At 45.7% G+C, this 26,963-nt stretch overlaps 1 protein-coding gene and 1 long non-coding RNA gene across 12 annotated transcripts in view; one reads left to right on the top strand and one right to left on the bottom strand.

Moving 5' to 3' along the window:
- TFAP2B (transcription factor AP-2 beta) overlaps nt 1-16,155 on the bottom strand; it is a 64,286-nt gene extending 48,131 nt beyond the window's left edge. For 2 of the 11 annotated variants that reach the window (XR_013983529.1, XM_080997435.1), the window contains exons 1-3: nt 14,685-15,938; nt 9,823-10,281; nt 2,547-2,607 (exon numbers count right to left, since the gene is read on the bottom strand). Coding sequence is in view for 10 of the 11 variants with exons in the window: in XM_080997435.1 (XP_080853561.1) it covers nt 2,547-2,607; nt 9,823-10,281; nt 14,685-14,765 (601 nt within the window). In the remaining variant the exon portion in view is untranslated. Of the gene's footprint in view, nt 1-2,546; nt 2,608-9,822; nt 10,282-11,526; nt 12,473-14,684; nt 15,940-15,965 lie in introns of those variants that run through there. The other 9 variants (XM_080997442.1, XM_080997441.1, XM_080997438.1 and 6 more) reach the window with 8 other exon arrangements.
- LOC308472531 lies at nt 11,540-26,235 on the top strand. Its single transcript, XR_013983558.1, has 3 exons — nt 11,540-11,679; nt 14,692-14,755; nt 25,911-26,235. It is a non-coding gene; the product is annotated as an uncharacterized lncRNA (long non-coding RNA).
- Nucleotides 26,236-26,963: the final 728 nt, after the last annotated feature.

The following is a 26,963-nucleotide window of genomic DNA, read 5'->3' as shown; positions in this document are numbered from 1 at the left end:
AGGAGAGATCCTACTGCCATTCAAGGCAATGGAAGAGCGCACGGGCTGAAGGGGTCAAGTACCCTGGCAAGTACCCTGCTCCCGCAAGCAAAGTGCGCCAAGGCTGAGGCCACGTTTTCGAAGCTGGGCTATCAGTTAACGAAGAGGACCTGGGAAAAAGCAACGCGCTCATGAGCTCCATGGTGGCAGACCAATCTACGTGCAATCTACCTTTCCTGCCCAAGCCAGTCAGCTGAAGAGGGCTGCCTGCTCTGCTCCTAAGTGCCACCTGAAATCATGAGCAGAACTGTGCCCTTCCTTTTCGCTTCATTCCAGTTTAGGATTTCCCATAAAGGCAGCAGTAATTCTATGGACGTTTACTCGGGAGCAGGTCCCGCCCGCATCTGTGGAGCCGAGTTCTATGTCACCTGCACTAAAACCAGTAGGATCCCGTCCCATCGGGATTTTGACTTACTGGGGAGCAGGGGTGCCAACTTGAATAAAATATTGTGGGGGCCCAGCTAAGCCTCGCCCCACATAATCGATCATATAATGCAGTGCGCGCGCACCATTTGAATGGGAATGCCCATCAACTTTGTGGGGGCCCGGCGCCCTCAAATATTTTATTGTGGGGGCCGAAGCCCCTAAGAGTTGGCTCCTATGCTGGGGAGCTGCGCCCCCACGCAGCCTTGCATCATGATGAAAGCAGCAGAAATTACAGGGCCCGAAGCTCTTCTCTCCGCCGCTAATCCACCTCTACCTTGGAGCCACACAGATTTGATTTTAAGGAAACAAATCACGTCCTTTCCATTCAGCTTTCTTCAGTGGGATACCACGTTCAGCATATGTAAATACATCCTCCTAAACTTAGTTCCTTAAGCCGCCTTTCCCTTGATTATAGAAGCAGATTTTGGGACGGGAGCCTTGAGTTTCAGAGGAACTCTCAAAATCGGGGTCTAAGACAGCTTTCTGTTTCCTTTCCGCTCAGAGCTGGGGGAGCTTTGTTAGGGAGCTCGCCGGAGTGGTTCTTAATAGTAAGGCGAGCCCCGGCAATTGGGGCTGCCATTTAGGACGCCAAAGAGCCAGTGCTACCACGCCCATCCTGCGCAGTTCAGAACTGGATCTAGCAATAGTAATTCCGGAGATCATTAAATCTAGTACCCCTCTCTTCGTTGAGTAGGGTCTGCTCAATGTCTATTGCCTTATCGCCGTAATCGTCCCACGTTTTCAAGAGTCTGTCAGGGAAATTCAAACGGGGGGCGGGGGAAGCTGGGGAAAGGGTGAAGCAGCTGCAATACGCCCAAAATGAGTTATTGTAATTACATTTAATTAGTTTAATTAGTTAATTATTTTGCTTACAGCTGTACAAGAGATTGCAAACATTTGTTAATATCACATTCCCTCTAACAGTATGGGGCGAAGCTACACTTACACTAAATCATGTATGCATGTGTAGATTTGTTTTTTAATGGAGCATGTGCGATTCGTAACCCTCCCCATCCCATGTTTTCCCGAAGGACAGGCGTGCGTGCGTGTGTGTGTGTGTGTGTGTCCACAGGCTGGGAAAACCCTTTACAACCAAGCTCTTGCCACACCCGTGCACGTTTACTCAGGAGTTGTCCGCTGGGTTCAATGAGACTTACTCCCAAGTGAATTGTGCATAAGGCTCAGCCTAAAAATCAAGGCTGTCATTGGGCAAGCAGCACGGAGGCAATATAAACAAGGGGCCCGAATCGCAACCGCCAAGGATCATGGGAAATTTGTTATTTAGCCAGAGCCATTGTTCTACGCAAAACGAGAATTGACGTGGGGGGTGGAAGCTATGAAATGATTTGCGGCCGCTTCACAACTGGACTTTCCCTTTCTGAGTGGAGGAGGGGAGATACATTCCAGAATTAGGAAACCTTTCATTCCCACACCAAGGGAAGTAACCTCACTTAGATGCAAGATCCGTTCATTCCGCTTTTACATCACAATCCTCAAAACGTTTGCCTACAAAATGGTTCCATGAAATTTCAGAGATACAGCCAATCAACAGTCAGGTCTTATGAATGCTTACCGGGACGGAAGTTTCGATGGCTACAATGGGGCTCACTCCCAACTTAATGTGCACAGAGCTCGAGGCTAGGATTCTTCGTAGACATACTGGAGAACAAGCCCCATTGCGCAATTAAACTGGTTGCTTCCCAGGCACATTCCTAGGCTCATGACGTGTTCTTAGGATCACAGCTGTGGTTCCCAGGAAGCAAATTTCATTGATTACAAGTGTGGTCCACATGATCAGTAGGGAGTTTTGCTTCCGTTACCCTCCCTCCTTATAAAAATCTGCCTTTATTAATCCCTCCGTTCTCTTTGTTTCTACTGACGTATTCTTGTCTCTTCCACGTGAAACGTGCAATTCAATCCTATCCGCGTTTACTCGGGAGTAAGCCCCAGTGGAATAAGTACTTCCAAGTAGGTAGAAAAAGGATATTCATTACTTGGAAGGACTATCGATTGTCCCCAAACTGTGAAACAAATGCCACACAGACGCGCGCGTACACACAGTATTGAAATGTTTTCCATACCTTTTTTGATGACAGACTGGTCCAACAAGTTCATGCCGCTGTTATTGGCATCTTCTACTGACTATGAATACAAAAAAGAAGGGGAGGGGGTATCACTATTCAAATTGACTGGCCGGCAGAGTACAACGTACACGTAGGTATAAACATATGCACTCACGCGCGCGCACGACATCACGTCAGCCCAGGATCTGGAATTCCTGTTATTACCATTTATATTAATTCACTAGGGAAAGAGAGGCGTTCCTTATTAAATCGACAGGGCAATGAAGCGCTCCCAGATTAGCGGATCTAATAGAAAGAGGTGCAAAACACCTGGGCTTCTTTTTCTTCTTTATTGCTTAAAAAAAAAAAAAGAGCTAAATAATACACCGACTTTATTCCTTTAAGCTTTTAAAAATTCCTTTATTTGCCCTAGTTAGACAATAAGACCATTTGAAATAGGGCACATTCACGATATAATAATTCTGTGCGAGTTTGCTTGGAATTTAGGAATACACACTCTCTTAGCCAAGTCGACGATCTCGAAACAACCCGATCTTAGATGTTTACTTATAAGTAAATTTTATTGAACCCAATCGGGCTTACTTCCGAGTAAGCGTGCTTTAGGTTGCCAGTTTAAGTAAAGGATGAGCGCCATCAGTAAAGCACATAAGTTTAATTTAAAGCCCACGCTGTCAATATCTTCGCTTTCAATATCTTCTGTTGGAACAACTTCCTTACCGGTGCAGGGGGAGAAGGGCAACTCGCATTTATTTCCATATATTGGGGGGGGGGGGAGAAAACGAAGATGGGGCGGGGAACAACAACTTACTGATACTCTGATAAGCGATTAAAATAGATTGTCTACCGAAGCCAATTTTTTTTATGGCCCTCTAGCCTTCTCCTTCCCGCTATGATCTAGGAGCCACACGTGTAATCATGGCACGTCTGTCTTCAACTAAAAAACACAATCTTTTGGACCAGGAGCGAGCATGGTTGGACACGGAGGAGGTACTGCAGAAGGCTCTTGTATTGCGTGGCTGCATGATCCGATTAGGTCTCAAAGGGGAGAAAAGCTTGGGTTTTGCTTACTGCTTGCTCGGAAGCCTGGTTCTCTGGAATAAGAGTGCCAAATCCGTGTTTGGACCATACCTCTTTAGGGCAACAGGTGGTAGCGGTGTGCCGCATGGTTAAAGTCCCTTCATTAGAAAAAGTCCCCGGATGTAGAAAACTAGCACAGCGGGGAGACGACTACCTTGGAATCCTTCTCCACTGCACAGATTTATCTGCGGGAATTGCTCTTCAGGATAGGAACACAGCCAGCCCCCCCCCCCCCAGCAGCCTGAAGTGGTACGGTCCAAGACACGACCAGGCCTCCGACTTTATCCTCTGCATTATGAAAGATGGGCCTCAGTTTAATGGGATTTCCTTCCCAGTTAGGATGCATTGAGGTGCAGCCTTTATTCCCCCACCCCACTGAAGATAATTTCACCTGTTGCCCAACCCAAGTAAGTCTTAGTAAGTGGAAATATTGTCATAATCTTCAAAGAAGCAGAGCAGTTCCTCCTCATCACAGCTACCGTTATGCGCACCTACACGTCAGTCCATGGAATAAAGGGAGTCCTATAAGGCGTTTCAAACTCCTTATGAAGGAAGAGGATTCCTCCCCTCCTTCACCGTTACTCAGACGAACAAAAACCATTAGGTTTCCAAGACAAATGAAAGAAAATAAATTTGCATCATTTCATATAAAAGGTATAGCAAAACTGGGCTGAGGTTGCCTCCCTGCATTCTCTCCCTCCCACTTCACAGAGCCTGGGTTTAAATACCGGTGTTTCCCCCAAAGTTTTACCAGCGCAGTCCTGCCCAGGTCTACTCGGATGTATGACCTATTGAATTCAACGGAGCTGATGCTGCCTAACTCGATGATTTCACTTGCTCTCCCAATGAGGCCTTGTTGAGTCTAGGCTAGGGTGTCTAGAGCGAACAGGGCACTCTATCCCTAAGCAACAGTGACGGACCTAACAAACATTTCCGACTCTTCTGCTGAAGATGGCCTCAGCGAAGGATTTCATTCAAGGGCTTCTGCGTAACTGGGTCAAGCGGTCTCTTGCCAGCCACTCTGACTCTAGTGCTAAGCGCCTTTGCTTGGAATTAGGGTCCTCGCGAATGGTCATGGCACCGAGAGCTTGCCAGAGAAGCGTCCGCTAGCCCTCAGCTTCAAAAATAGCCGCAGGACAGAGCACTAGACAAAAGGAGAGGGAGCGTCCTGCTTCTTCCTTTCGCCCCCTTTCCAAGCGGCAAGCCTACGCACGCTTACTCGGGCATAAATCTCGCTTCGTGTTCAGTGCCTTTACTTCAAAGTAAAACGCGTCGAGGATGGCTCTGTAAAAGAGCGAGCGGCTGGACCGCGTCTCTCACCTTACAGACGCAACCAGAGGGAATAAATACCTGCCGGGGCATGTTCTCCGTCCTTATTGCGGGCAAGGGAAGGGTGTCACAAGCCTCTAATCCCTAAACAAAAAATAATTAGCTCGGAACGGTTCTTCCCCACCTGAACAACCCCGGCTGGACGTCTAAGAACACACACCCGCCCCCCCAAAAAAGTGGCCATGCTTGAGTCTCGCTGGGAAGCTTGCGAGCAGAACATTGGAGGCAGCGCCCACCCCCTGGTGCTCATCTGCAGCTCTTGCAAGGGATGGGGATTCTAATCCTCTTTCGCTCAGGTAAAGGGGTGGGCTTGGCGTTGATCCGGATTAAGTGCCCCCGAAGGGCGTGCCTGTGCTCTAGGGGCGCAGTTCCTGGGAGGCGCGGTGGGTGGTGGCGGTGGTGATGGCGGTGGCGGGGCTCCTCCTGGAAACCTGTTCCTCGCACCCTCCGCTGCTCGCCTCCTCATCAGCAGCGCGCCTGAGCTGTTGTAGTTAATGAGAAGAGTCTTGTCTGATTTTCGATCTAATTACGGCCGCCTGCTGGGTTTTTGTACAGGATATTCGCGCAGCATGCTGGCAGTTAATAGTCACAGAGAGGATCGTAAAGATTTAATTAGGACTGCATGCGGAAACACGCACACGCACACTCACACACAACTCAGACTTTTAATTACTAGACTTCTTTAGTTAAAAGTGATACCAGGGGTTACTTTGCATGGGTGCAAAGTTAACTTTGGATCCCCAGCGCCTCTCAGAAGAGACGGTGGGGGTGGAATTCAGTCTTGGACATTCCCCGCTATAAACTGCACACATTTATTTATTTATTTATTTTAAATTAAAAAAGCTAACACTTTCCAATCGCCGCCCGACATACCGAGAGCAATAAATGAAGGGGGTGGGAAGGAAGAAAAGCCTAGCAGTGCAGGTCTCACTTCAGTTCGAAAGGGATTTACGGGGAACGAATGCGCATTGATTTCAGCGAGACCGTGATCGGCTTTTAATAGGTGCCTCGGAAGTCAGTCCCGTCCATTAAGAATGGGACCGGTTTCCATGTAATTCTGCCTGCGTGCTCTTACTTAACTGGAAAAGTCCCGCTAAACTCAAGGGGCTGGCTTCTGCGCACAGTTGCGTAAGAAGATACAGGATTGCCTTCAGGATTGCTGCGAGGAAGAGTAGTTTTGAATCTTAAACCCTGAAGCAAATCTCATATAGAAACCAGTTAAGCCGAAGCAATCTTATTGAAAAGGCTTCAGAGCCACCAATTCCAAGCGAAGCACCCCTGTTCTGAGTAACACGACTTTGTAAGCAATTCTGGTTGATTTCAGTTTGATTTACGATAGCAGCGTTTAAACTGCATAAATCCGAATACTTTGGATTTCCTGGACTGTGAGTTTGCTCGCCTGCGAACACCTGAACTGATGTGCTTAATGAGAGAACAATAAGGTATTTCAAGAAAACATTACATCAAATATTAACCCGTAATATATTACTGGGGATGAAAAATAAAGCGCTGCAATATATCATACTTGGTATCACGAATACTCGAGTTTCAATTAAAGATAGGGAGCAACTGCAGACATATTAATGGCATACAGCCGTGAATATATCATAACTATTTCTTCATCGATCTCTCTGTCTAATCTTAATTTATTAAGGACATTAAGAAGAAACAAATTTCTTATCATCCACCTGATACCTTAGTTACATTGCGGTACACATTAATTGCACATGTACACAGAACGTACCAAATTAAAGTATCCTCGCTCTAATAATAGATAATGACTGCTAATAATTCATAAAGTATTTCTGAGGAAATAGTTTCTCAATGGTGCTATTTATCAAGGAAATGCATCACCAAGGAAACGAAGAATCAAAATTTCGTAGACGTATCTATTTAGCTCTAGTAGATTCCATTAATTCAAATAAGCCAGATATCAATTTTATGTAGATTCGCACGCTAAGATGTGCAACCTTTCCAAACATGCCATTAAGAATATACGACGCAGAACATTCTTCACTTATTCCATAACATTCACATCTAATAGGATTACTTAAGAGGAAATGGATTTATTGAGCACTCTTGCACGCCCTTTAACAATATATACACCTACGATCCAGCTACAATTAAGCAGAACTTCTGCTGATTCCAGTGGGATTGATGCAAAGATGTACTCTCACCCCTCGCACTGAAGTCAAAGGGACTTAAAACTGCCTAACTGTGCCAGGATTTGGAAGAACGCCCACGCAGTTTGATGGATCCCCCATCTTCCTAAATAAATCTTTGCAGTAGACAAAGGTTACCAGCATCCACTCACTATTCAGCTACCCTGGCACCCCTGCCTTCAGTCACTGGTCCCTAGATCCTAAACACTTCCCCTTGGAAGTCAAGCCCTACTGATTTCAGCAGAACTTCCCAGAAAATATGAGCAGGCTGAACTTTTAAGGACAGTCTGGAAATCTTCCCATATAGTTAGTCATTCCTTATGACGGAGGTGGCACGCTCCCTCCCTTTACTAGAGAGGTGTTCATGTAAAAGTTGTGAACTGCATCAATTGCCCGCCCACATGCTCTACCCTTTGCGTGGCTCCTCTCTTGAGGACCATTTACTTGCTTCAGAGCAAACACCCATAGAATCGGGCCGCACGTGACCAAGTGCAGAATTTAACGCTCCCAAGGACAGCAACATGTTTACAGCACTGCAACAGAAAACTCTCCAGTTACAAGAAACGCCTCATTCTGTCCATGAACAATGGATTACACATGGCTTCGGTTTGTATTTCTATAATTATATATTTTCTCCCCAATTTCTTTCTTTCTCTACTTGCCTTATTTCCCCCCTGTTACAGTCAACCACATTTCTGTCCAGACAGCTTAAGAAATTGGGAGGCGGGGATGCAGGCACCGTTTCCCCTCTGCATAACCCTTTTCTTGTTATTCGAGAAACTGAATAAAACCGATGCGTGTGATTTTTGTAAACTTCTGGATTTGTGTACAAGGTAAACTGGATTATTCTTACAAAGTTTAGAATGAATTCTATGGTGTATCCCCCATCCCAAATAAGAGTAAGGTATAATGGAAGGAGACTGGACAATTCCTCCCTCTCTCTCTCCCTTAGAAGCAAATGCATTTCAAATAGCACAAAGTTCCTCCCCATCAGGGTCGCTTGCTCCTGCTCCACCTACCTTTTTCTGTCTCCCAAAAACTGCACATTACTCACAAGATTCATAACTCAGAATAGCTGTTGCCTCTTAGGCGCTTTCAAGGCAGCTGGTTCCTAGCCTAGGTTTGTTTTGGAACAAAACAATCCGCACACCTAGCACATTTTCTTCAGCTAAAACTTGGGCCATAACCTTTCCTATGACTGATGCTCTGCATTTTTCCTTTGTTTTCACATAGCTGAGCGATTTGCCCCGAGTTGCCATGAAATTTCTCCATTCAGCCCAGATCCTCTAATTCGCTCTCCCTTGGTCACTGGACACAAACTCATACATTCTGCCCCCTCAGTGACCGTATTTGGAGGGAGAGTCGCTTAAGTGAAAAGCGCAGGATCGGGCCTGCCAAGTCCCTCTCCTCCTCCGGATCGTTTGCGTCATGCACATAAACGCTTGATGCGCGCGGAATCTGACGCCCCCCTCTGCCTTAGTTCATAAAGGCTGTCAATAAACGCAAACCGCCCAAAATAATCAGATGCGTTTTAACCCTCTCTTCTCCATCATGCTTTCGTGCAATTGGGGAGTTCCTAACGAAACACCCAACGGATTTCGTTCAATCTATATACTAACAATTACTTCGTTCTGGAGCAATTTCTGTACTGTCATTATTTCCTATAATGAAAAATCGTTGATTAGGGTTAAGTTCTCTTGGAATAAATTCAGAAATCACGTAGGTTCACGACAGAGATAACTCTGTGTTCAGAGGATCTGTCTTCAGTGCAAAATAAAATAAATGCACTAGTAGAAACGATGACATCTGCAGAAAAGAACGCCCACCCGCCGGAAGAGAATGTAGCCCCCCAAATAACTAATCCTATAGGCCACTGCCACCTCTTTTCAAGACACTGTGCGAGGCTTTTGTCTTAAACAAAAAAGTAGCCCTTGATCGTTTGACTGTCGAACTGGAGGAGAAAAGAAATTTAGCGCGTCATCCAGTTCTCTGAAACACATGTTTAGTATTTTAGTTTAGTATTTAGTATTATTAATAAAATAAAATAAAATAAAATCTAGAGCAGTGCATTGTGTGCGTGGATTTATTTCCAACTTTCTGCCTAGCACATGTCTCTGAAATTTTCTTCAACTTTTGCAACGAGGAGGGCGGGGTGCGTATCCTGGGAACTCACATGACTTCCATCGAAGTTCTTGGGGCTCCCCCAGCTGCCCCCCTTGCGGTCTACACGGAAATAAATTCCATTGATTTCGGTGGGACTTTCATCCCAGAGAAGTCTGTCTCTCGCTGCCTCTGGCAGCTTGGGGCTGCAACCTTCAGCTGATCATTGATGGCTGCAGCTCACAACTCACTTACTTCCAAGCAACACTGAGGGAAGTTGCAAGACAGAGTTTGTTTCAAGTCCTTTGAAGCAGCCGGGAACGTATTACCAGAGATAGAAAGGAGTGGAATAAACTCTGGGTGTGTTCCGTCTTCCAGAAAACAAAAGCCCCAGAGATTGCTAAACATGCAAGCCTCCTGGGGTTGGGGGGGCGCACTATTCCAAAACAGACCTTGAGCAGAGGTCGATCACATTCGCAATGATCCTGGGAAAGGTTCTATAGCACAGCAAAACTTCCAGCGCTGGAAGGCATCCGCGCACGCCCCCCGCCCGCGACCCCCGCCTGTGTGCGTGGGAGCTGGGTGCTCCTTCCCGAGTGCATTACCTGGACGTCCTCCATCCCCGGGTGCCCGATGCCGTGGAGAGAAAGCGCGTCGCCCATGCCGGAGTCCAGGCCGTGGTGAGCCGAGTGGAGCAGGACGTCTGGCCGCCTGACCGAGTGGTAGTCCCGCCTGGGGTCCAGTCCCGAGAGCTGAGGCAGCGACGCCCGCGGCTGGGGCAGCAGCGAGCCGGTCTCCGAGCCCACCTCCTGCCTCTGTCTCTGCCCCCAAGGGTGCTGCTGGGGCTGGTGCAGAGGGTTCAGGGAGTAGGGGTCATTGACATGGGAGTAAGGGTCCTGGCTCTGGTGATAGGGAAGCGGCTGGTAGGGCGGTGGGAAGTAGGGCGGCTGGAAGTCCGAGGACGGGGTGTGAGACAGCGGAGGGGCGCTCGAGTAGGGTCCCTGCGAGACCGAGCCCAGCTGGGACAGCCGAGAGCTGTGACTGGGCACGCCATCGTGGCGGTCCTGGAAGGTGGACAACCGGAGGGAGGGGAGAGGAAGGAGAAAAGAGAGAGGAGAGAGAGAGAGAGAGAGAGAGAAATTGGGAAAGGGATTTTAACACCCAATTTATTATTCTCAAAAAATACAGTTTAAAAGGTGCCTATCAAAACGGTTCCTGTTCAGATTAATCACCCCTCGGCACCGCTTGTTTTCAGCGGCGAAGAGGCTGCCCGGCGTTTCTTAAAGCTTCTGGTATGGTTTGTGTATAATTGAAAGCAGAATGATAAATCAACAAATTAGGAAAACGGAAGAATAACTCCTGTCTCCTTTTCTTAAGTTCCCAAACTTCCCATGAACTTCTTGACTGCAAGCGACAATGGCAAAAATACATGAAATAAAAAGTCTGGTTTTAAAAGAGAGTGGAGGAATTAAAAACCCCTTAGCTCTACCACGAAGGACTGGGGTGAATTTCTCCACCCATTCCATGGTTCTTCCCCACGAATAATCTCGCAAGAGCACGAACAAATATACATTTATTCAACACTGTATCGCTTTAGGAAGAGCTTTTGATGAAAACAAATGAACAAGCCGCCCGCTCGTTTGTCCGTGGCAGAACTGGAAAGATACGATTCTAGGTTCGTTCTGGAAGATTGTATGGAAAATAATATGAAACAACATTTCTCCTATTAAAATCGATCTCAAAATCGGAGGAAAAAAGTTAGGATTAAGCCAGTGAAGCGGGGGCCTTCAGAACATAATTTATTAATATTTTTCTAATATTTGATTCACGCCTGTAAAAAGAAAATTAACAAAAATGTTTTTGGCGTTATAATGAATAAAAGGTTTTGTAAAAAACAAAACACTATTTACATTTTTTAAAAAAAAAAAAAGAGTCACAATCCAAATCAATATTCTTCTGAATCCTGGATTCTATATTCGAAGTGAAGCTGTGATTTTACACACACACACACGCACGCACAAAATCTATTCCAGAAAAAAGTCGTTCAAATCCCCGACAGCAATTTTTTTTTTTATAAAAAGTTTCCCCTCACTCTGCCCCCCTCCTCACCCCCCTAGCTCAGACCGAGAACACAATGCAAAACCGAAGAAGCAGCTGCGAGCTTCCTCCAATTATTGTGCTAAATTACCAAGCCAAAGGCGTTCAAAGAGAGAAAGGAAGAAAGAGAGAGGGGGAGAGAGGGACTGAGAGAGAGAGGGAGAGGGAGAGAGAACAGGGCAATTTTAAATCACAACACAGAGCCAACTCACCATGGCGGAATAGGTGTGGACTAACATCTGGAGGGGGAAAAAAGTCTGGAAACAGCTAAAAATAAAATAGCGATAGAATAACAGTATCAACGGGAGGGGACGTATCAAGGAGATCTGCAAGGGAACGCGGAGCACCCAGGAGAGCCGCTGGAGGTATTTCCGAGTCTATCCATCAAAACAAAAATTCGAAGAAGGAAAAAAAGCCAGTGCCCCAAAAGCTGTGTGTGTGTGTGTGCGCGTGTGTGCGTGTGCGTGTGTGTGGGTGCGTGTGTGTATGTATTTAAAAGGCTCCGCTCTCTTGTCCCCCCTCCCGGCCCTTTGAGCTTCCAAATGCAATCCTCTTCAACCCAGGGCGAGGTTCAGACTGCTCCGGCGCCCCTTTCTCCTTTTCCTTCCCTACAACGCCTCATAATAATTGATATTCATGACTATTAATATTACACGACTACTTTAAAGGGAGAATGCAGGACCAAATGGAGCGTGAAGGCTTTGCAGGCAGCTCGAGAGCTCCCCTAGTATTGTAAATGACGTTCATTCAGTGGAGAATTACTAGATGTAATCAGACGAGGGGGCTGGCGGAGGCAGAGTTGGGGGAGAGGGAAGGGACAAAAAAAAAAAGTTGAGCGAGGAAGAGGCAGAACTTCAATTAACTCGAGCAGAGGAAGACGTGTAAACGAGGCACTGCTGATTTGGAGCTAGGAAGTGATCTGGAGCCGCGCCAGGGGCTAAAGAGGGGAGGGGGAAATCATATTTCCTTCTTTTACATTTAATTATACATTCCAAATACGAAAGAAAATCGATTGCCCTTGGTGCTTTTGTTCTAATTTTTAAAGCAAATAATAAAAGGGCTTCTGTAATCCTGCCGTGTGTTTTTTAAGTCAGCCAGTGAGATTTGTTTGTTTACAGAAGTAATTAAAGCACTTAAAATACTACCAGTTATTACAGACTGCCCTCGTTTTGAAAAGCTATACAGAGAGGGTGCAGAGCACTTGGCTTCTATTTAGCCTGTCATTATTTGTGTGTGTGACACACACACGCACACATCTCAAACGTATAGACAGCTTTCCTCTGGCTGTGCCAAAAAAGCGTTCTATTTCCACCTAGATGTAAAATCTACGCAATGAATTTGCAAGGATACTAGATTTATAGTTCTTAGGCGAAGCCAGAGGCGATTAAGAACCTTTTTGATGTTCCCAGAACCCGTTCGACTGGCCTGACTGCCATTTCAGTTAAAGTTCAACTTAACGTTCCTGCCTAAATCCACTCTCACTTGGCCGCGCTGCGCTGCGCTCCCTGCCTTCTCCGCAGCGGCGTCTCTTTGAGGGGGAAAAGGTCGCTTTTTAAATATATATATATATGTTTACAGTTATCAAAAGCGATCCGATCTAATGGGTGAATGTGTGTTCCTTCACCTTTTAGGCTTTTTATTTTTATTTTAAGAAAGAAAAGGATATATATATATATGTCTAAATCCACGCAGATCTATATAGCTGCCTTGGGAGCGGGTCTATCGCATATTTCCCGCAGGATTCGGAGACAAATCCTGGGATTTCGATTCCTAGCCACGAATTTCCCAAGGCGTGAATTTCTGCTCGGAGTCCAGCGGTCAAAGCGCAGTAAGAAGCCGAGGACCCCCTTTGTGAGCCACAACTTAGGCTCAGCGTTACCATTTCACAGAGGAGACCCCGCTGCCTTTTCACTCGAGAGGGGCCATATTCCGAGGCAGGTCTCGGTCCCCCCCCCCCGGGCGCCCTGAACTCGCCCTGAAGGGAATGACTGGAAATGCGTTTGGGGAGAAGGGGAGAGTAGGGCGCGCAAGAGAGGTCCGAGCTCTGTGAGCTGGAAGGGAGAAATGGGACCCGAGGAGGAGGGCGCTGCAAATCCCCACGCCGGGCTTGATTTTGCCGGCGCTCAGTAGATAATTACCCCGACAGGAGCTTTACACAGCCCCGGAGACGTTGCTCGTCGTCGGACGCAGGCTACCCACCGGGATCCCCCCGGCGCCCTATCTGGCAGGAGCCCCCCGCCTCGCCTGCCCTGGCGTCTCCCCTCCACCCTTCTCCTCCGCAGACGGCTGCACTTTTAAATATTAACTCATCGCCGGCAAAACGCGGCTCTTGGCTTTCTTAATCGAGTTGGAAACTCCGCAGACCGGCCGGCGGCTCTGCTCGCCCGCCCTCCTGGCCCACACTCCAGTAACCCTGCCCGGGTCGGGAAAGGGGGGACACGCTGCTCCACAACCCCCGCTTGCAGCCCAAACTTCCACGGCGGAAAGGGAAAGACGGTGTTCTCTCGCTCGTCTCCTTCCACTGGCAGGGGGGAAAAAGAGACCAGCGCGCCGCTAAATTCTCCCTTAACCTGCTCTGGAACTCAGCTAGGAGGGAGCCCGGATATTTCGGAAAGAGGGCAGTCCACCTCCCATGGAAAGCAATAAAAAGAGAGCCAAGCATCGATTTTAAGAGAAGCTGAGGGGATCCCCGATGTTTCTAGACGCAAGAGGGAGGGAGAGACAGAGACAGAGAGAAAGAGAATGAAAGAAATATTTTTTTCCTCGTGAACCGTTCTCACGAGAGGAAAAAAACAAAACCCCAAAGCTGAGCGAACACCTTCCACCAGCACCACCACTGCTCTTCTCCAGAGTCTTTCTGCATCTGGGCTTGTGCAGAGTCCTACAGAAGGGGCCAGTTTAGGTGGTCTCCCCACTGAGGGACGGAAAAGATGGGATGAAAACTAAAGAAGAAAATGAAAGCCTATCCTATTATATATGTAATGAACGGCATTAGGCTTCATCTAATCGAATTACACCGACTTCCAGATCTAAACAAACTGCAGCGTTTAAGTTGCTTTCTGTCATCCCCCAGATCATTCCGTGCTTTGATGTCTAAATCTCGTCTACTTCTTCTTCGGCTTCTTCTTCGGCTTCTTTTTCGGCTTCTTCTTTTGAAAAAAGGCAGCTCCCTTTGACAACAGGGCGTAAAACCAGCCTCTCCCAGTCCTTTCGCCCCTGAACGCGGCTCATGTGTCTGCGTCTGGGCGCCCGCCTGCATCAGAATCTCTCTCAGAAATAAATCCAAACGTATAAGCGGGCACTTCCCCACTTCTCTAAATCTAAGGTTCCTTCTTTTCACCAAAAACATGCTTCTTATCTCTATACTTACCTCGTAGATATCTTCATACTTGACATTTTCGACCAGTTTCCAGAGCATGATGGCGGGCTGTTCTCTAGGAGGTGAGTGCATTCATGTGAAGAGCAGATGTCTGGATTCTCAGTACTTCTCTGTCTGTAATGATCCATCTATAATTGGAAATGGGGGACAGACACCAAACCCGACGTTCCTCTCCCATCGCAACTTATATCTGTTGTCTGAAACAATAGGCTGGAGAAGTAAACCTCAGCCGGATAGGAAAATCATTCCCATCTACACAGTTTATATAGAACACATAGACATATTGAACACACATATATTATGCATATAATTACACACCCCTGATGCACACACAACTCTATATTGGCACACACAGTCGCACGCACCCGTGATAAATATAAATATATAAATATACAGCCACACATCCGTATATGCATATAAGAAAGTGAGTCAATGTTAACGTGGACTTTTTGATCATGACGAGCATGCATTGCAAAATAGATAGCTATAGGTATTGATTTGATTACATGTCTGCTATTATTAAAATAGATACACTAGTAGAAATATATGCTGCGATATGCAGATACACACAGATTTGTGCATGAATAGGTTCCTTAAGACTAGGCTCAATAAAAGTGGGGGGAAATACACCAACCAACCTACCCTTTAGGAGTATTAATTATTTGTAATGAGAGATGAGGGAAGATGCTTTCCCACCCCGAAGAGGGACGTGTAGAGATTTACAGAACCTCTACCGATTCATTGATAAACGCAGAGATAGGGCGACCAGGACGTTAGAGAATATTAAACCTGATCATGTACATTTGGAACATACGAGTTTAATTTCGGCAATTTTAGACGAGCCCCCCTCCCCCACGGATCTAAAACCGAAGCAATCCAAAGATTTAGGGACATCTCGATTTGGATGTATTTACCATACAACAAACACTTTAAAATACCCTGGTTGTGAATAGTTTTGGTTCTTTTTTTTTGCGCCGGTCTGTCCGTTTGAGCTAAGACTTTGCTCTTCCCTGCTCAATATTATTTTGCAATCAGGATTTCAAAGCAAGTTTGATCAAACAGGCAAGACCGATTTTTCTCCTCCTTGGAAAGATATTATAAAAGCCTCTGATGTGGAGGCCTTTGCCTTAGAATTTCAGGCTCCCTTTAAAAGCGCACCCCCGCCCCTCCAATGCATGTTTGCCTACATCTCCATGTGACCTTGCAGGAGAATATGTATATATATCCCTAGAGTTTCTTTGCAATATCGAGAAATAAATCGATCGTTTGGACCTGAGGCAGGGCGGGAGGTGAGAACTGCCCCTGGGCTTCCTTGGCCACCAAATAAAGGGGAACAACCAACTTTTCCTCTTCCTCATTCCTCGCTAACCCCCGTTTCCAGCAGGAGCTGGAGAGACGGGGGTCTTCCTCCAGGGAAGGCGCAGAAAGCAGGCTGGTCTTAGGAGAGGAGACAGGCAAGTTGGCGTTTGCTTGGAAGTTAGAATGGCTGGTAAGAGGAATTCGCAGCAAAGGTTGCCTTATATGCGTTGCTGAGCGGTGATGGTGGCGGGGTGTGTGTGGAGGAGGACAAGGGGGAGAGGCATACGAGGAGGAGGAGAAGGAGGAGGAGAAGGAGGAGGAAGAAAGGGCAACCGCATCTTAGAGCATTAGGAAGGAGCCTTCCTACACAGGCAGAGCAGCGAATGCAGAATGAGCCCAGGGAAGGGAAATCAAAACAGAACGGGATGCATTCTTGGGAGCTGTGCATATTCATTGGTGTGGGTGCGCGCGCACTCCACCCACCCACCTACCCTTTCCTCCTTAATCTGACGGGGGGGGGGCACTTTTCACACAAATGGAGCCTCAGCTCAATCCGACGGAGGTCCCTTTCGCTGTGTGCCCAGTGGAGTCTCCTCCTCCCGAGTCAAGTGGGACGAAGATTGCCGGCCCTTCTGACTCGGAAGCGAGTTCCGCGGCGGGCTTGGGATGGATCTGACGCCCACGTTTCTGGGGCTCGGAGCTTGGCCGCTGGCTTCCACTCCTCGCCCTCTCTCGGCTGCGCTCTTGCGCGCTGCCACTTTGGGCTCTGATGTGATGGAAATGCCACGCGTGGGAAGAGGGGCCGGTGGTCGATTCACCAACAACCCCTTGTTGGCCGTAGAGTTGGCTTCACCATATATAAGGAAGCCTATCCGCACAAACTCACTCACTTCTATGCCTACAGTTTAAGGGCGCCGCCCTGTTGTTAGCCGCCCTGAGCCCGGCTTCGGCTGGGGAGGGCGGGATATAAATAATTTATTATTATTATTATTATTATTATTATTATTATTATTATTATTCCACGTTCTCTTGAGCGGCAGGAAAGAACCCCCCTTCGCGACTAAAGAGCCTGAGCTTCTGGCGCGCTTAGCGATGTCAAAATAAAGCCTCACCACAAGCGTTACGCATCAAACCCAAGGAACAGTCTTCCTCTTCATGCACAACTCACCAAGTGAACTTGGCGAAGTTCTTGTGGCGCTGAATTGAATAAGCTAAAATCTGTAAAGTCTTATTATTATTTTAGCTAAAGACGTGCAAGAAGAGCAATGGCTGGTAAAACATCACCATCATCTTTTCTCTTTACAGCTATAGAGACTTTGGAAATTGAGACTTTAATTGGCGAGTGGAGGGATCTGAACATTTTGCACGAGGAGGCAGCCCTTGCCACGCAAATGAGCAGGTTTCCTTTTGAAAGAACCGCGCTTTTATAGGCAAGACTGATTCGCAAATTGCGCAAATTTGATATCACGGGAAAATATTTGAACAAGTTATTTGAGGCCTAATAGTTCCCGCCTCAAGCCTATGCCTTGGCAAGCGAGTCCAGCCAAATTGCAGACTTCTGCCTAAGGAATGGTATTTAGGGCTGGAGCATAAGAGAGCTTTGTTTTAGGATCGTGTGCACGTAACTTTTAACTGACTTGCCCAAGCAGGAACACTCAGCATTTTGGAAGAAGTGCAGTCGAGGGGAGCTGCCTTTCGACGGCTTATAGAGACCCTAAAACCCTTATTAATGGAAGGCTTGCAAGAGAACGGCTGAAAACGATCATTCAGCAGAGTAACAGCGCCCTCTGTAGGACACTGATATTTTGCGGTCGCCGCGGCGAAACCGCTCTTCCCTTTAGTGATAATACAAGTATAATTAAAATTAGTCTTTCAATTTATTAAAAAAGAATGAGGACCTTTGTGATGAATAAGCAGTAAGCTATAAAGAGTTGTCCCACGCATCGCTTCAAAGAAATTCCAAAGTGAAAATAAAGTGAACAACTATGGAGTCGTACATATTTCTTTTGCAAATATTATACAGATATTTAGGCTTGTTTTCATTTATATGTTGATTAAGTGTTAATAGCCTGATGTATAAAAGAAGGCTTTACTCAAAGCTGATGGCAGGTCCACACACAGCCGTAATACTCATGGGGCGGGTGCAACTACAGACATCGTCCTCACCGTCGTCTGCTCCATCAGCTTTAAAAAAATAAAACTTAAAAAAATAAAAATAAATAGGTAAATATATCGTTTCCAGTAGAACACTTTGTTCTTGCAAGGTCTCGTTGAGATGTTGCATATCCATTCAGTTGTGTTCAGTCGCTCAGTCTCGGTCTCTCTCACGCACTCTTTGTGTGCGCGTGTGCATGCATGCGCGCGCTGCTAAAGCTAAAGTGTATCTATATAACGAGGGATGGCAGGTGTTGGAATTAGGCTGTTTTCTTGGCTTTTTTCAACGATTTATTCCGGCGCCCTCTGCTGGTAGTCACATAAAACGTTAGCACCTTAATTTTAAAACTTTGCGCAGGCATCCCCAACCTTCCGACCTCCATATGTTTTGTACTACAATTCCCATCATCCCTGACCACTGGTCCTGTTAGCTAGGGATCATGGGAGTTGTAGGCCTAAACATCTGGAGGGCCGCAGGTTGGGGATGCCTGACATAGTGCCCCCCACTGTAATTTTGTGTACCCCTTGAATTTCTCTCTTTTCATTTTATTACATTCAGAATCAACACCTGACAAGTCCTTTACAACTGAATCCTATTTAGCAACATTTTCCAGATGTTTTTAGTGATTCTTAGAAATACATCATCATTATCATCATCTCACAGATTGTACATATTTTGCAACCACAATCTAACCCTTAGAGCAGTGGTTTTCAACCAGTGTGCCTTGAGACCCTGGGATGCCTTGAATGATGGTCAGGGCGACACTGGCATTGTCTGTCTTTCCTTCCCTCCCTCCTCTGATGCCTTCTGGTGTCTCTGCCTCCCAAAGGCTCGCACAGCTGTTTATTGTGAATGTTGCCTCTGGGAGGTACCTCTCTTTTGGGAGTGGGGGGGGGGCAGCTCAGAGACCAGAGATGGCAGCAGCAGCTGCCCAAAGGACTCCCAAGGAGAGGGGAGAGGAGAGGAGGCTGAGGGAACACTCCACAAGGGAGGGTCTTCGAAAAGGGGCGAGGAGCTGCCAGCTCTGCAAGCAAGGGGTGTCATAACTGGGCTCCTGTGCCCCACAGGGGTGCCGCAGAAAGAATGTAGTTGGATAAGGGAGCCATGGACTCAAAAAGGTTGAAAAACTCTGCCTTAGAGAAACAGACAACACTGGTTGAAATGGTTAAACTGCCTAACCTAGAACCGTGTCTCATTGGTTTCAATGCATCTTACATCCAAGGAAGCCTTATCTTCTAAAATGAGAGGTGTTGGGGATCAAACCCATCTATTTATTTTTTTAAATAAAGCTTCTACTCTGAAAGCCCTCGCTTCTATGTAAGCCCAGAAATGTGGGATATGGGCTGCTGCAGAGCACTGTCTATCCCTAATGCTATTTCATATCTATATGAAGGCATTGGGAATGATCATTTGGAGATCTGGGGGCAAGGAGTCATTAGTATGCTGAGGTCACTCAGCTCAATTACTCCATAATATCTGAATCAGAAGAGGCTGTGCAAGCCCTGGGTCAGGGCTTGGATGCAGTGCTGAACTGGATGAGGGAATCGTGGCAAGTCAGAAGCACTTTTGATGAGTCATTTCCATGTCTGAGAAATCAGACAATTGCCTGCCCTGGACAATTGCCTCCTCTGGAAGGAGCAGGTATGCAGTCTGGGGTGCTTCTGAATCCAGATTTATCCTTGGAGGCCCAGGTGGCCTCAGTCACTAGAAGCATCTTTTATTAGCTTCAGCTGCCACAACAGCAGCAGCTGTTCTTGGAGAGTTTGACTAGAGTAGTCTAGGCACTGGCAACTTTAAGACTGGATTACTGCAATGCTCTCTATGTGAGGCTTCCCTTTTGCTTGATCTGGAAACTGCAGTTAGTGCAGGATGCTACAGGATGACGGCTGACAGGAGAGATGTCCTGTCAGCATGTTACATGCCTGCTCTGAGATCTGCACTGGCTGCTGATTTGTCAGTGGTGTGCAGTTGAAGAACGCAGTGGATGTAGCCTACCTTGATTTCAGCAAGGCATTTGACAAGGTGCCCCATGATATTCTTGTAAAGAAGCTGGTAAAATGCGGTCTTGACTATGCTACCACTCAGTGGATTTGTAACTGGCTGACTGACCGAACCCAAAGGGTGCTCATCAATGGTTCCTCTTCATCCTGGAGAAGAGTGACTAGTGGGGTGCCACAGGGTTCTGTCTTGGGCCCAGTCTTATTCAACTTCTTTATCAACGACTTGGATTATGGACTCAAGGGCATCCTGATCAAATTTGCAGATGACACCAAACTGGGAGGGGTGGCTAACACCCCAGAGGACAGGATCACACTTCAAAACGACCTTGACAGATTAGAGAACTGGGCCAAAACAAACAAGATGAATTTTAACAGGGAGAAATGTAAAGTATTGCACTTGGGCAGAAAAAATGAGAGGCACAAATACAAGATGGGGGACACCTGGCTTGAGAGCAGTACATGTGAAAAGGATCTAGGAGTCTTGGTTGACCACAAACTTGACATGAGCCAACAGTGTGACACGGCAGCTAAAAAAGCCAATGCAATTCTGGGCCTCATCAATAGGAGTATAGCATCTAGATCAAGGGAAGTAATAGTGCCACTGTATTCTGCTCTGGTCAGACCGCACGTGGAGTACTGTGTCCAGTTCTGGGCACCACAGTTCAAGAAGGACACTGACAAACTGGAATGTGTCCAGAGGAGGGCAACCAAGATGGTCAAAGGCCTGGAAACGATGCCTTATGAGGAACGGCTAAGGGAGCTGGGCATGTTTAGCCTGGAGAAGAGGAGGTTAAGGGGTGATATGCTAGCCATGTTCCAATATATAAAAGGATGTCACATAGAGGAGGGAGAAAGGTTGTTTTCTGCTGCTCCAGAGAAGCGGACACGGAGCAATGGATCCAAACTACAAGAAAGAAGATTCCTCCTAAACATTAGGAAGAACTTCCTGACAGTAAGAGCTGTTTGACAGTGGAATTTGCTGCCAAGGAGTGTGGTGGAGTCTCCTTCTTTGGAGGTCTTTAAGCAGAGGCTTGACAACCATATGTCAGGAGTGCTCTGATGGTGTTTCCTGCTTGGCAGGGGGTTGGACTCGATGGCCCTTGTGGTCTCTTCCAACTCTATGATTCTATGATTCTATGATATTATCATTAATATATAAGGCCCCAACTATTTGAGGACAGTATGCTTGAAGGATCGCCTAACCTCATAGGCGCCCACTTCACTGCCTCAGTCTGCGAAACTGGGACATTTAAGAATTTTCATTCTGCACTTGTAAGGAATCAATACTTCATTGGGGCAGCAGCACCAGCTTTCTGAAACTCCCTGCCCATTAATAGTTCAAGGTAAATGTAAAGAACCCCAGATGGTTAAGTCCAGTCAAATTCAGTTATGGGGTGTGGTGCTCATCACTGCTTTCAGGCTGAGGGAGGCGGAGTTTGTCTGCAGACAGCTTTCAGGGTCATGTGATCAGCATGACTAAACCACTTCTGGAGCACAGAGGACTGTGACGAATGTCAGAGCACACGGAAACGCCGTTTACCTTCCCACTGCAGCAGTACCTGTTTATCTACTTGTGCTGGTATGCTTTTGAACTGCTACGTTGGCAGGAGCTGGGACAGAGCAATAGGAGCTCACCCTCTCATGTGGATTCGAACTGACAACCTTGTTTGTTTAGGCAAGCCCACCCAGACATGGGATTTCAACATATAATTTTATTTTTTTATGTATTTTGAAAATTTTTCAAACTGATATTATTTATATTTTGATGAATTTTAGGTCAACTAACTTGTTTTTAACACTTGATTTTACCTGGCATTTTTATTGACTATCCTATATCTTTTTATGTAAACTACTTACAGATCTTTGGTTATTAACTGGTATGTAAATCCTGTTAATTAAAAATAAATGAATGCACTCTGTGCATGTTCAAAATCACTCATTTAATTATTCACACATAGGTGCCATTTGCTAAATTCTGGCACTAAGAAAAGGTATTCTGGGCCTGGCTGTCATTGAGCCCTATTTTCAAGCAAGTATGTTTACAATCTAGTCCTGGGCCTGTTCATTCAGAACATTGAATTCAGTGGGACTTAGTTTAAGAATGCATAGGATCAGGCAGTTGTCCTCTCTCACATAGTTGTGTGATCTGTTTGTTTGATAGTTTAAAATACAACCTTGTTTCATTTTGTCCAAGGTGTACTTTATAACTTCCATTCTTGAATAATATTTAACATTTTCCACATGAAAAACAAAGTTCAGCTGCAGATCTGATTTTCAAGTTCAAGCTGTCAAATTTTCTTATGACTTATGTCATTTCGGTTAACTTACCTCATCTGAAAACAACAGAAATCCATTCTAACAGCAAAACATTTTACACAAAACCAGCAGAAACTCCAAGAGGGGAAATGAAATAATTCTATTATACATACATTCCTCTCTCTTAGGAGCTCATTTACTCAGAATTCAACAGATCTGCACCTACCAATAGCAGCAAGTGGCCTGACTGATGAGTAAGTGGAATAAATCAATCAGTCCATATAATCTTGAAGTAACTTATGCAGAAAAATGATTATGACCGATGATAATTCTTTTTACAAGCTGTCCTTTCTGTTTTTCTCAGACTTCTACTTTCTGAAAAAGAACCTGTCTGATAACTTCAAATGATGTTCTTAGAAATTAATGTGTAGAACTTAGGCTGAAATCCTATACCCACTTACCTGGGAGTAAGCCCCATTCCAGGTAGACATGCATAGGATAGTGCTTTTAACTGAATGTTTTAAAAAGAATTTTAAAATAATAATAAAAAGACTTTGTAAAAACCACTGGGCTCTTCCCTCCCTTAACAAGGCAGAGACATGCCATCTCTTTGCAGCAGAGGGAGAGATGGATTGGATTGTGCTGTTTGGCTAAAATTCTATACCTACTTACCTGGGAGCAAGTCCTATTGAACTCAGTATAGCTTACCTTTGAGTAGACATGCATAAGCTTCCACTGCACACCAGGTTGCTTTCAGAACTTGGAACTTCTACCACCAGGGTCAACCCATGTCAGAAGTGCCGCTCAAGAGGCACTTGGCTTTAGAGATGCTAAGCAGTCCCTTGAATCGAATTTGGAAGCCAGCAGTTGAAGATGCGCAGGAAGAATGGAACAGGTTCTCTTCCATAGCCTACAGAATCCAAGTCCTATTTCCAGGGAGTTCACTACAGCAGTTGCTTCTCAGATATGAACAGATAGCAGCTGCCAAGTTTCTGTGATGAATAAAAAGTGAGCATGGATGATATTAATAGAAAGCAGCCTCAGTCATAGCACCCACACACCTCTAGTTTGTGGACTACAGTAAAGAAGAAGAAGAAGAAGAAGAAGAAGAAGAAGAAGAAGAAGAAGAAGAAGAAGAAGAGGAGGAGGAGGAGGAGGAGGAGGAGTTTGGATTTGATATCCCGCCTTTCACTCCCCTTCAGGAGTCTCAAAGCGGCTAACATTTTCCTTTCCCTTCCTCCCCCGCAACAAATACTCTGTGAGGAGAGTGGGGCTGAGAAAGAAGTGTGACTGTCCCAAGGTCACCCAGCAGCTGCATGTGGAGGAGCAGAGATGCGAACCCGGTTCCCCAGATTACGAGACTACCGCTCTTAACCACTACACCACACTGGCTCTAGTTGAGCTTAAGAGGAAGGCACATTTGGCAAACCCTCACCGTGATCAACTCCCACCTGGAAACCTATGTCCCCACTGTCGAAGGATGTGTGGATCCAGAATTGGCCTCCATAGTCACTTATGGACTCACTGTTAGGCCCATGTTCATGGAAGACAATCTTACTCAGCTAAGAGTGATCACCAAAGAAGAAGAAGAAGAAGAAGAAGAAGAAGAAGAAGAAGAAGAAGAAGAGGAAGGAGTTTGTGAATTTAATTAAAAAGCAGTTGATACTGTAAAGAAGTGCAAAGTTACCAGTAGGGAGCACTGGAGAACTCCCAAAAAGGAGGTCAGAAAGTAGTATGTCCTCATTAAAAACGTAAAGGTAAAGGACCCCTGACAGTTATGCCCAGTCGCGAATGACTCTGGGGTTGCGGCACTCATCTTGCTTTACTGGCTGAGGGAACCGACGTTTGTCTACAGACAGTTTTTCTGGGTCATGTGGCCAGCATGACTAAGCCGCTTCTGGCAAACCAGAGCAGCGCACAGAAATGCCATTTACCTTCCCGACGGAGCAGTACCTATTTATCTACATGCACTTTGATGTGCTTTCAAAACTGCTAGGTTGTCAGGAGTTGGGACCAAGCAACAGGAGCTCACCCCATCGTGGAGATCCGAACTGCCGACCTTCCGTTGGGCAAGCCGTATGCTCAATGGTTTAGACCACAGCGTCACCCGCGTCCCATTATGTCCATATTAGTACTATGGTAAAGGACAAAGTATAAAAAGGAGAAATTAGGTATGTGCAAATGTAGACCGTATAATAGGCCCAAGATAACCGCCCCCCCCCCCCGGAAAATTACTTACACTTTCCTACTTTAAAATGAGGACTAACAATGTTTCTGCCTTGCCCCTCAAGTTTGTGGTGTGTGTGTAAAACTCAAAACTAATACTGGTCCAGCAACAACTGATATATGAGACTCAAAAGTGTGATTTTCAGGGTTGCTCTAAGATTTTTTAATTTGAAGGGAAGGAGGCACTCATTCAAATTTCTAAAACATTCATAGAACATATCAGGAGAACCCATATTAGGTCCATAAATATTGACCATAGCCATTACATTTCCTGCTATTTTAGCACATACAATTAAATAGTTGGCCACCTCACGAGAAGAGAAGACTCCCTGGAAAAGAACCTGATGTTGGGCAAGATTGAGGGCACAAGAAAAAGGGGACGACAGAGGACAAGATGGCTGGACAGTGTTCTTGACGCTACCAGCATGAGTTTGACCAAACTGCAGGAGGCACTGGAAGACAGGAGTGCCTGGCCTACTCTGGTCCATGGGGTCACAAAGAGTCGGACACGACTAAATGACTAAACAACAACAACAACAACAACAATAATCAGTGATGGTCTGACCAAGAAAGTCACTCTATTAGCATTTCCCCCCCCCCTAAAAAAATTGGGAGGGGGGGATGCTTTTGAATTATGGTGCTGGAGGAGACTCTTGAGAGTCCCATGGACTGTAAGAAGATCAAACCTATCCATTCTTAAGGAAATCAGCCCTGAGTGCTCACTGGAAGGACAGATGGTGAAGCTGAGACTCCAATACTTTGGCCACCTCATGAGAAGAGAAGACTCCCTGGAAAAGACCCTGATGTTGGGAAAGATGGAGGGCACAAGGAGAAGGAGACGACAGAGGATGAGATGGTTGGACAGTGTTCTCGAAGCTACCAGCATGAGTTTGACCAAACTGCGGGAGGCAGTGGAAGACAGAAGTGCCTGGCGTGCTCTGGTCCATGGGGTCACGAAGAGTTGGACACGACTAAACGACTAAACAACAACAACAAGGGAGGGGGAGGGGGGAGGGGGGAAACACTGATTTTTGAATGGACTATGTTGGAAATATAGAGCCAATCCCCTACTCTCCATTTTCTATAAAACAAGAGGGAAAGGAAGAAGGCTGAGAGGACTTGGAATGTAATTTAAATTGAATAAATCTTAGATGTAAAGATCAAAGGAAATTCTGGGGTGTGGAAAAAGGCAACACAGAGCTCTTGTGAGCTGAAAAGGAGTATTTAATCATCTGCGTGCTTTGCTTGAAAACAGCCCACTCCTTGCCATTTTCTTTTCAGCTGGGGAAGTTCTGTGATGTACCAGTGGGACAGAGTGGATTATTGCTGGCTGTTGTCTCTGCGATGGTGAGTTCAAGACCCAGCATCTCTATCCAACCTGCTACTTTGGTGGCAGAAGCAGAGCACAAAGATGACTGATGGTTAAGGATAACTAAAATCTTAAACAACGAAAAACTATTGTAATATAATGTTAACTGTAAGGAATGTAATGTCAGTTAGAGACAACTAGGAAAATAAAGCATCATCAAGAGGAAAGTTTGGACACATCAAGAATGGAGTGCAGGAAACCAGTTTTTGGAGAAATTGTATTAAATTTGTCTTAATTCGTGGCTGATTTGGTAAAATTGGGAAAACTAATAAAAACGATTTGGCCAAAAAAGGAGGGATTTAATGATATCACTTATAGACAGTGCTTTTTTTTCCTAAGAAAAATGTTTAGGGGTGCTCTCATTTTCCTACTCATATTGAAGTACTGCCCTCAATGAGGCCAAACTTAGATTCACAAAATGTTTAGGGGTATGCGTACTCCTGCATCCCCCCCCCAAAAAACACTGCTTATAGATATATGTCTTCTATTGATGTTTAGCCTATTGTGTAAATTCAATACATACATATATATATATATATATATATCCACAACAACAAAGGGGGGGCATGATTATGTGATATAAAAAAATACTAAAGGAAAGTAGAAATATAAAAAAGAACCTTAAAAGAATAAAAAGCAAACAAAAGAAAAATAAAGAAAAATAGAAAATACCTAAAATTAGAAAAAATAGGAAAGTGCAACAATTAATAAAAATAGTAAGCAAAATACCATAGAAAAGGAAAAATATGACTTCCTGAATGTGTCAGCGTCACAAAAAAAGGTCCTCTCTACACTGTAAAAGTTTTCAGAACGCTTCTTCTGAGCGTTTAACAGCAAAAAGTTCTCTAGCTGACAGTAAATCAAGAAGCTTATCAGACTGAGTCTTCAAGAGGAAGCAAAGGAATGTTTTTCTGGCATCCTTCCCCGACTGCCTAAATAGCTAGTGTGCTTTAGTGACAGAGGCA

This window comes from Podarcis pityusensis, assembly GCF_964106645.2.
Source record: "Podarcis pityusensis genome assembly, chromosome: 3".
In the NCBI taxonomy this organism is placed as follows: Eukaryota; Metazoa; Chordata; class Lepidosauria; order Squamata; family Lacertidae; genus Podarcis; species Podarcis pityusensis.
The sequence above is the reverse complement of the archived record's forward strand: the minus strand, read 5'-3'. Positions and strand labels throughout refer to the sequence as shown.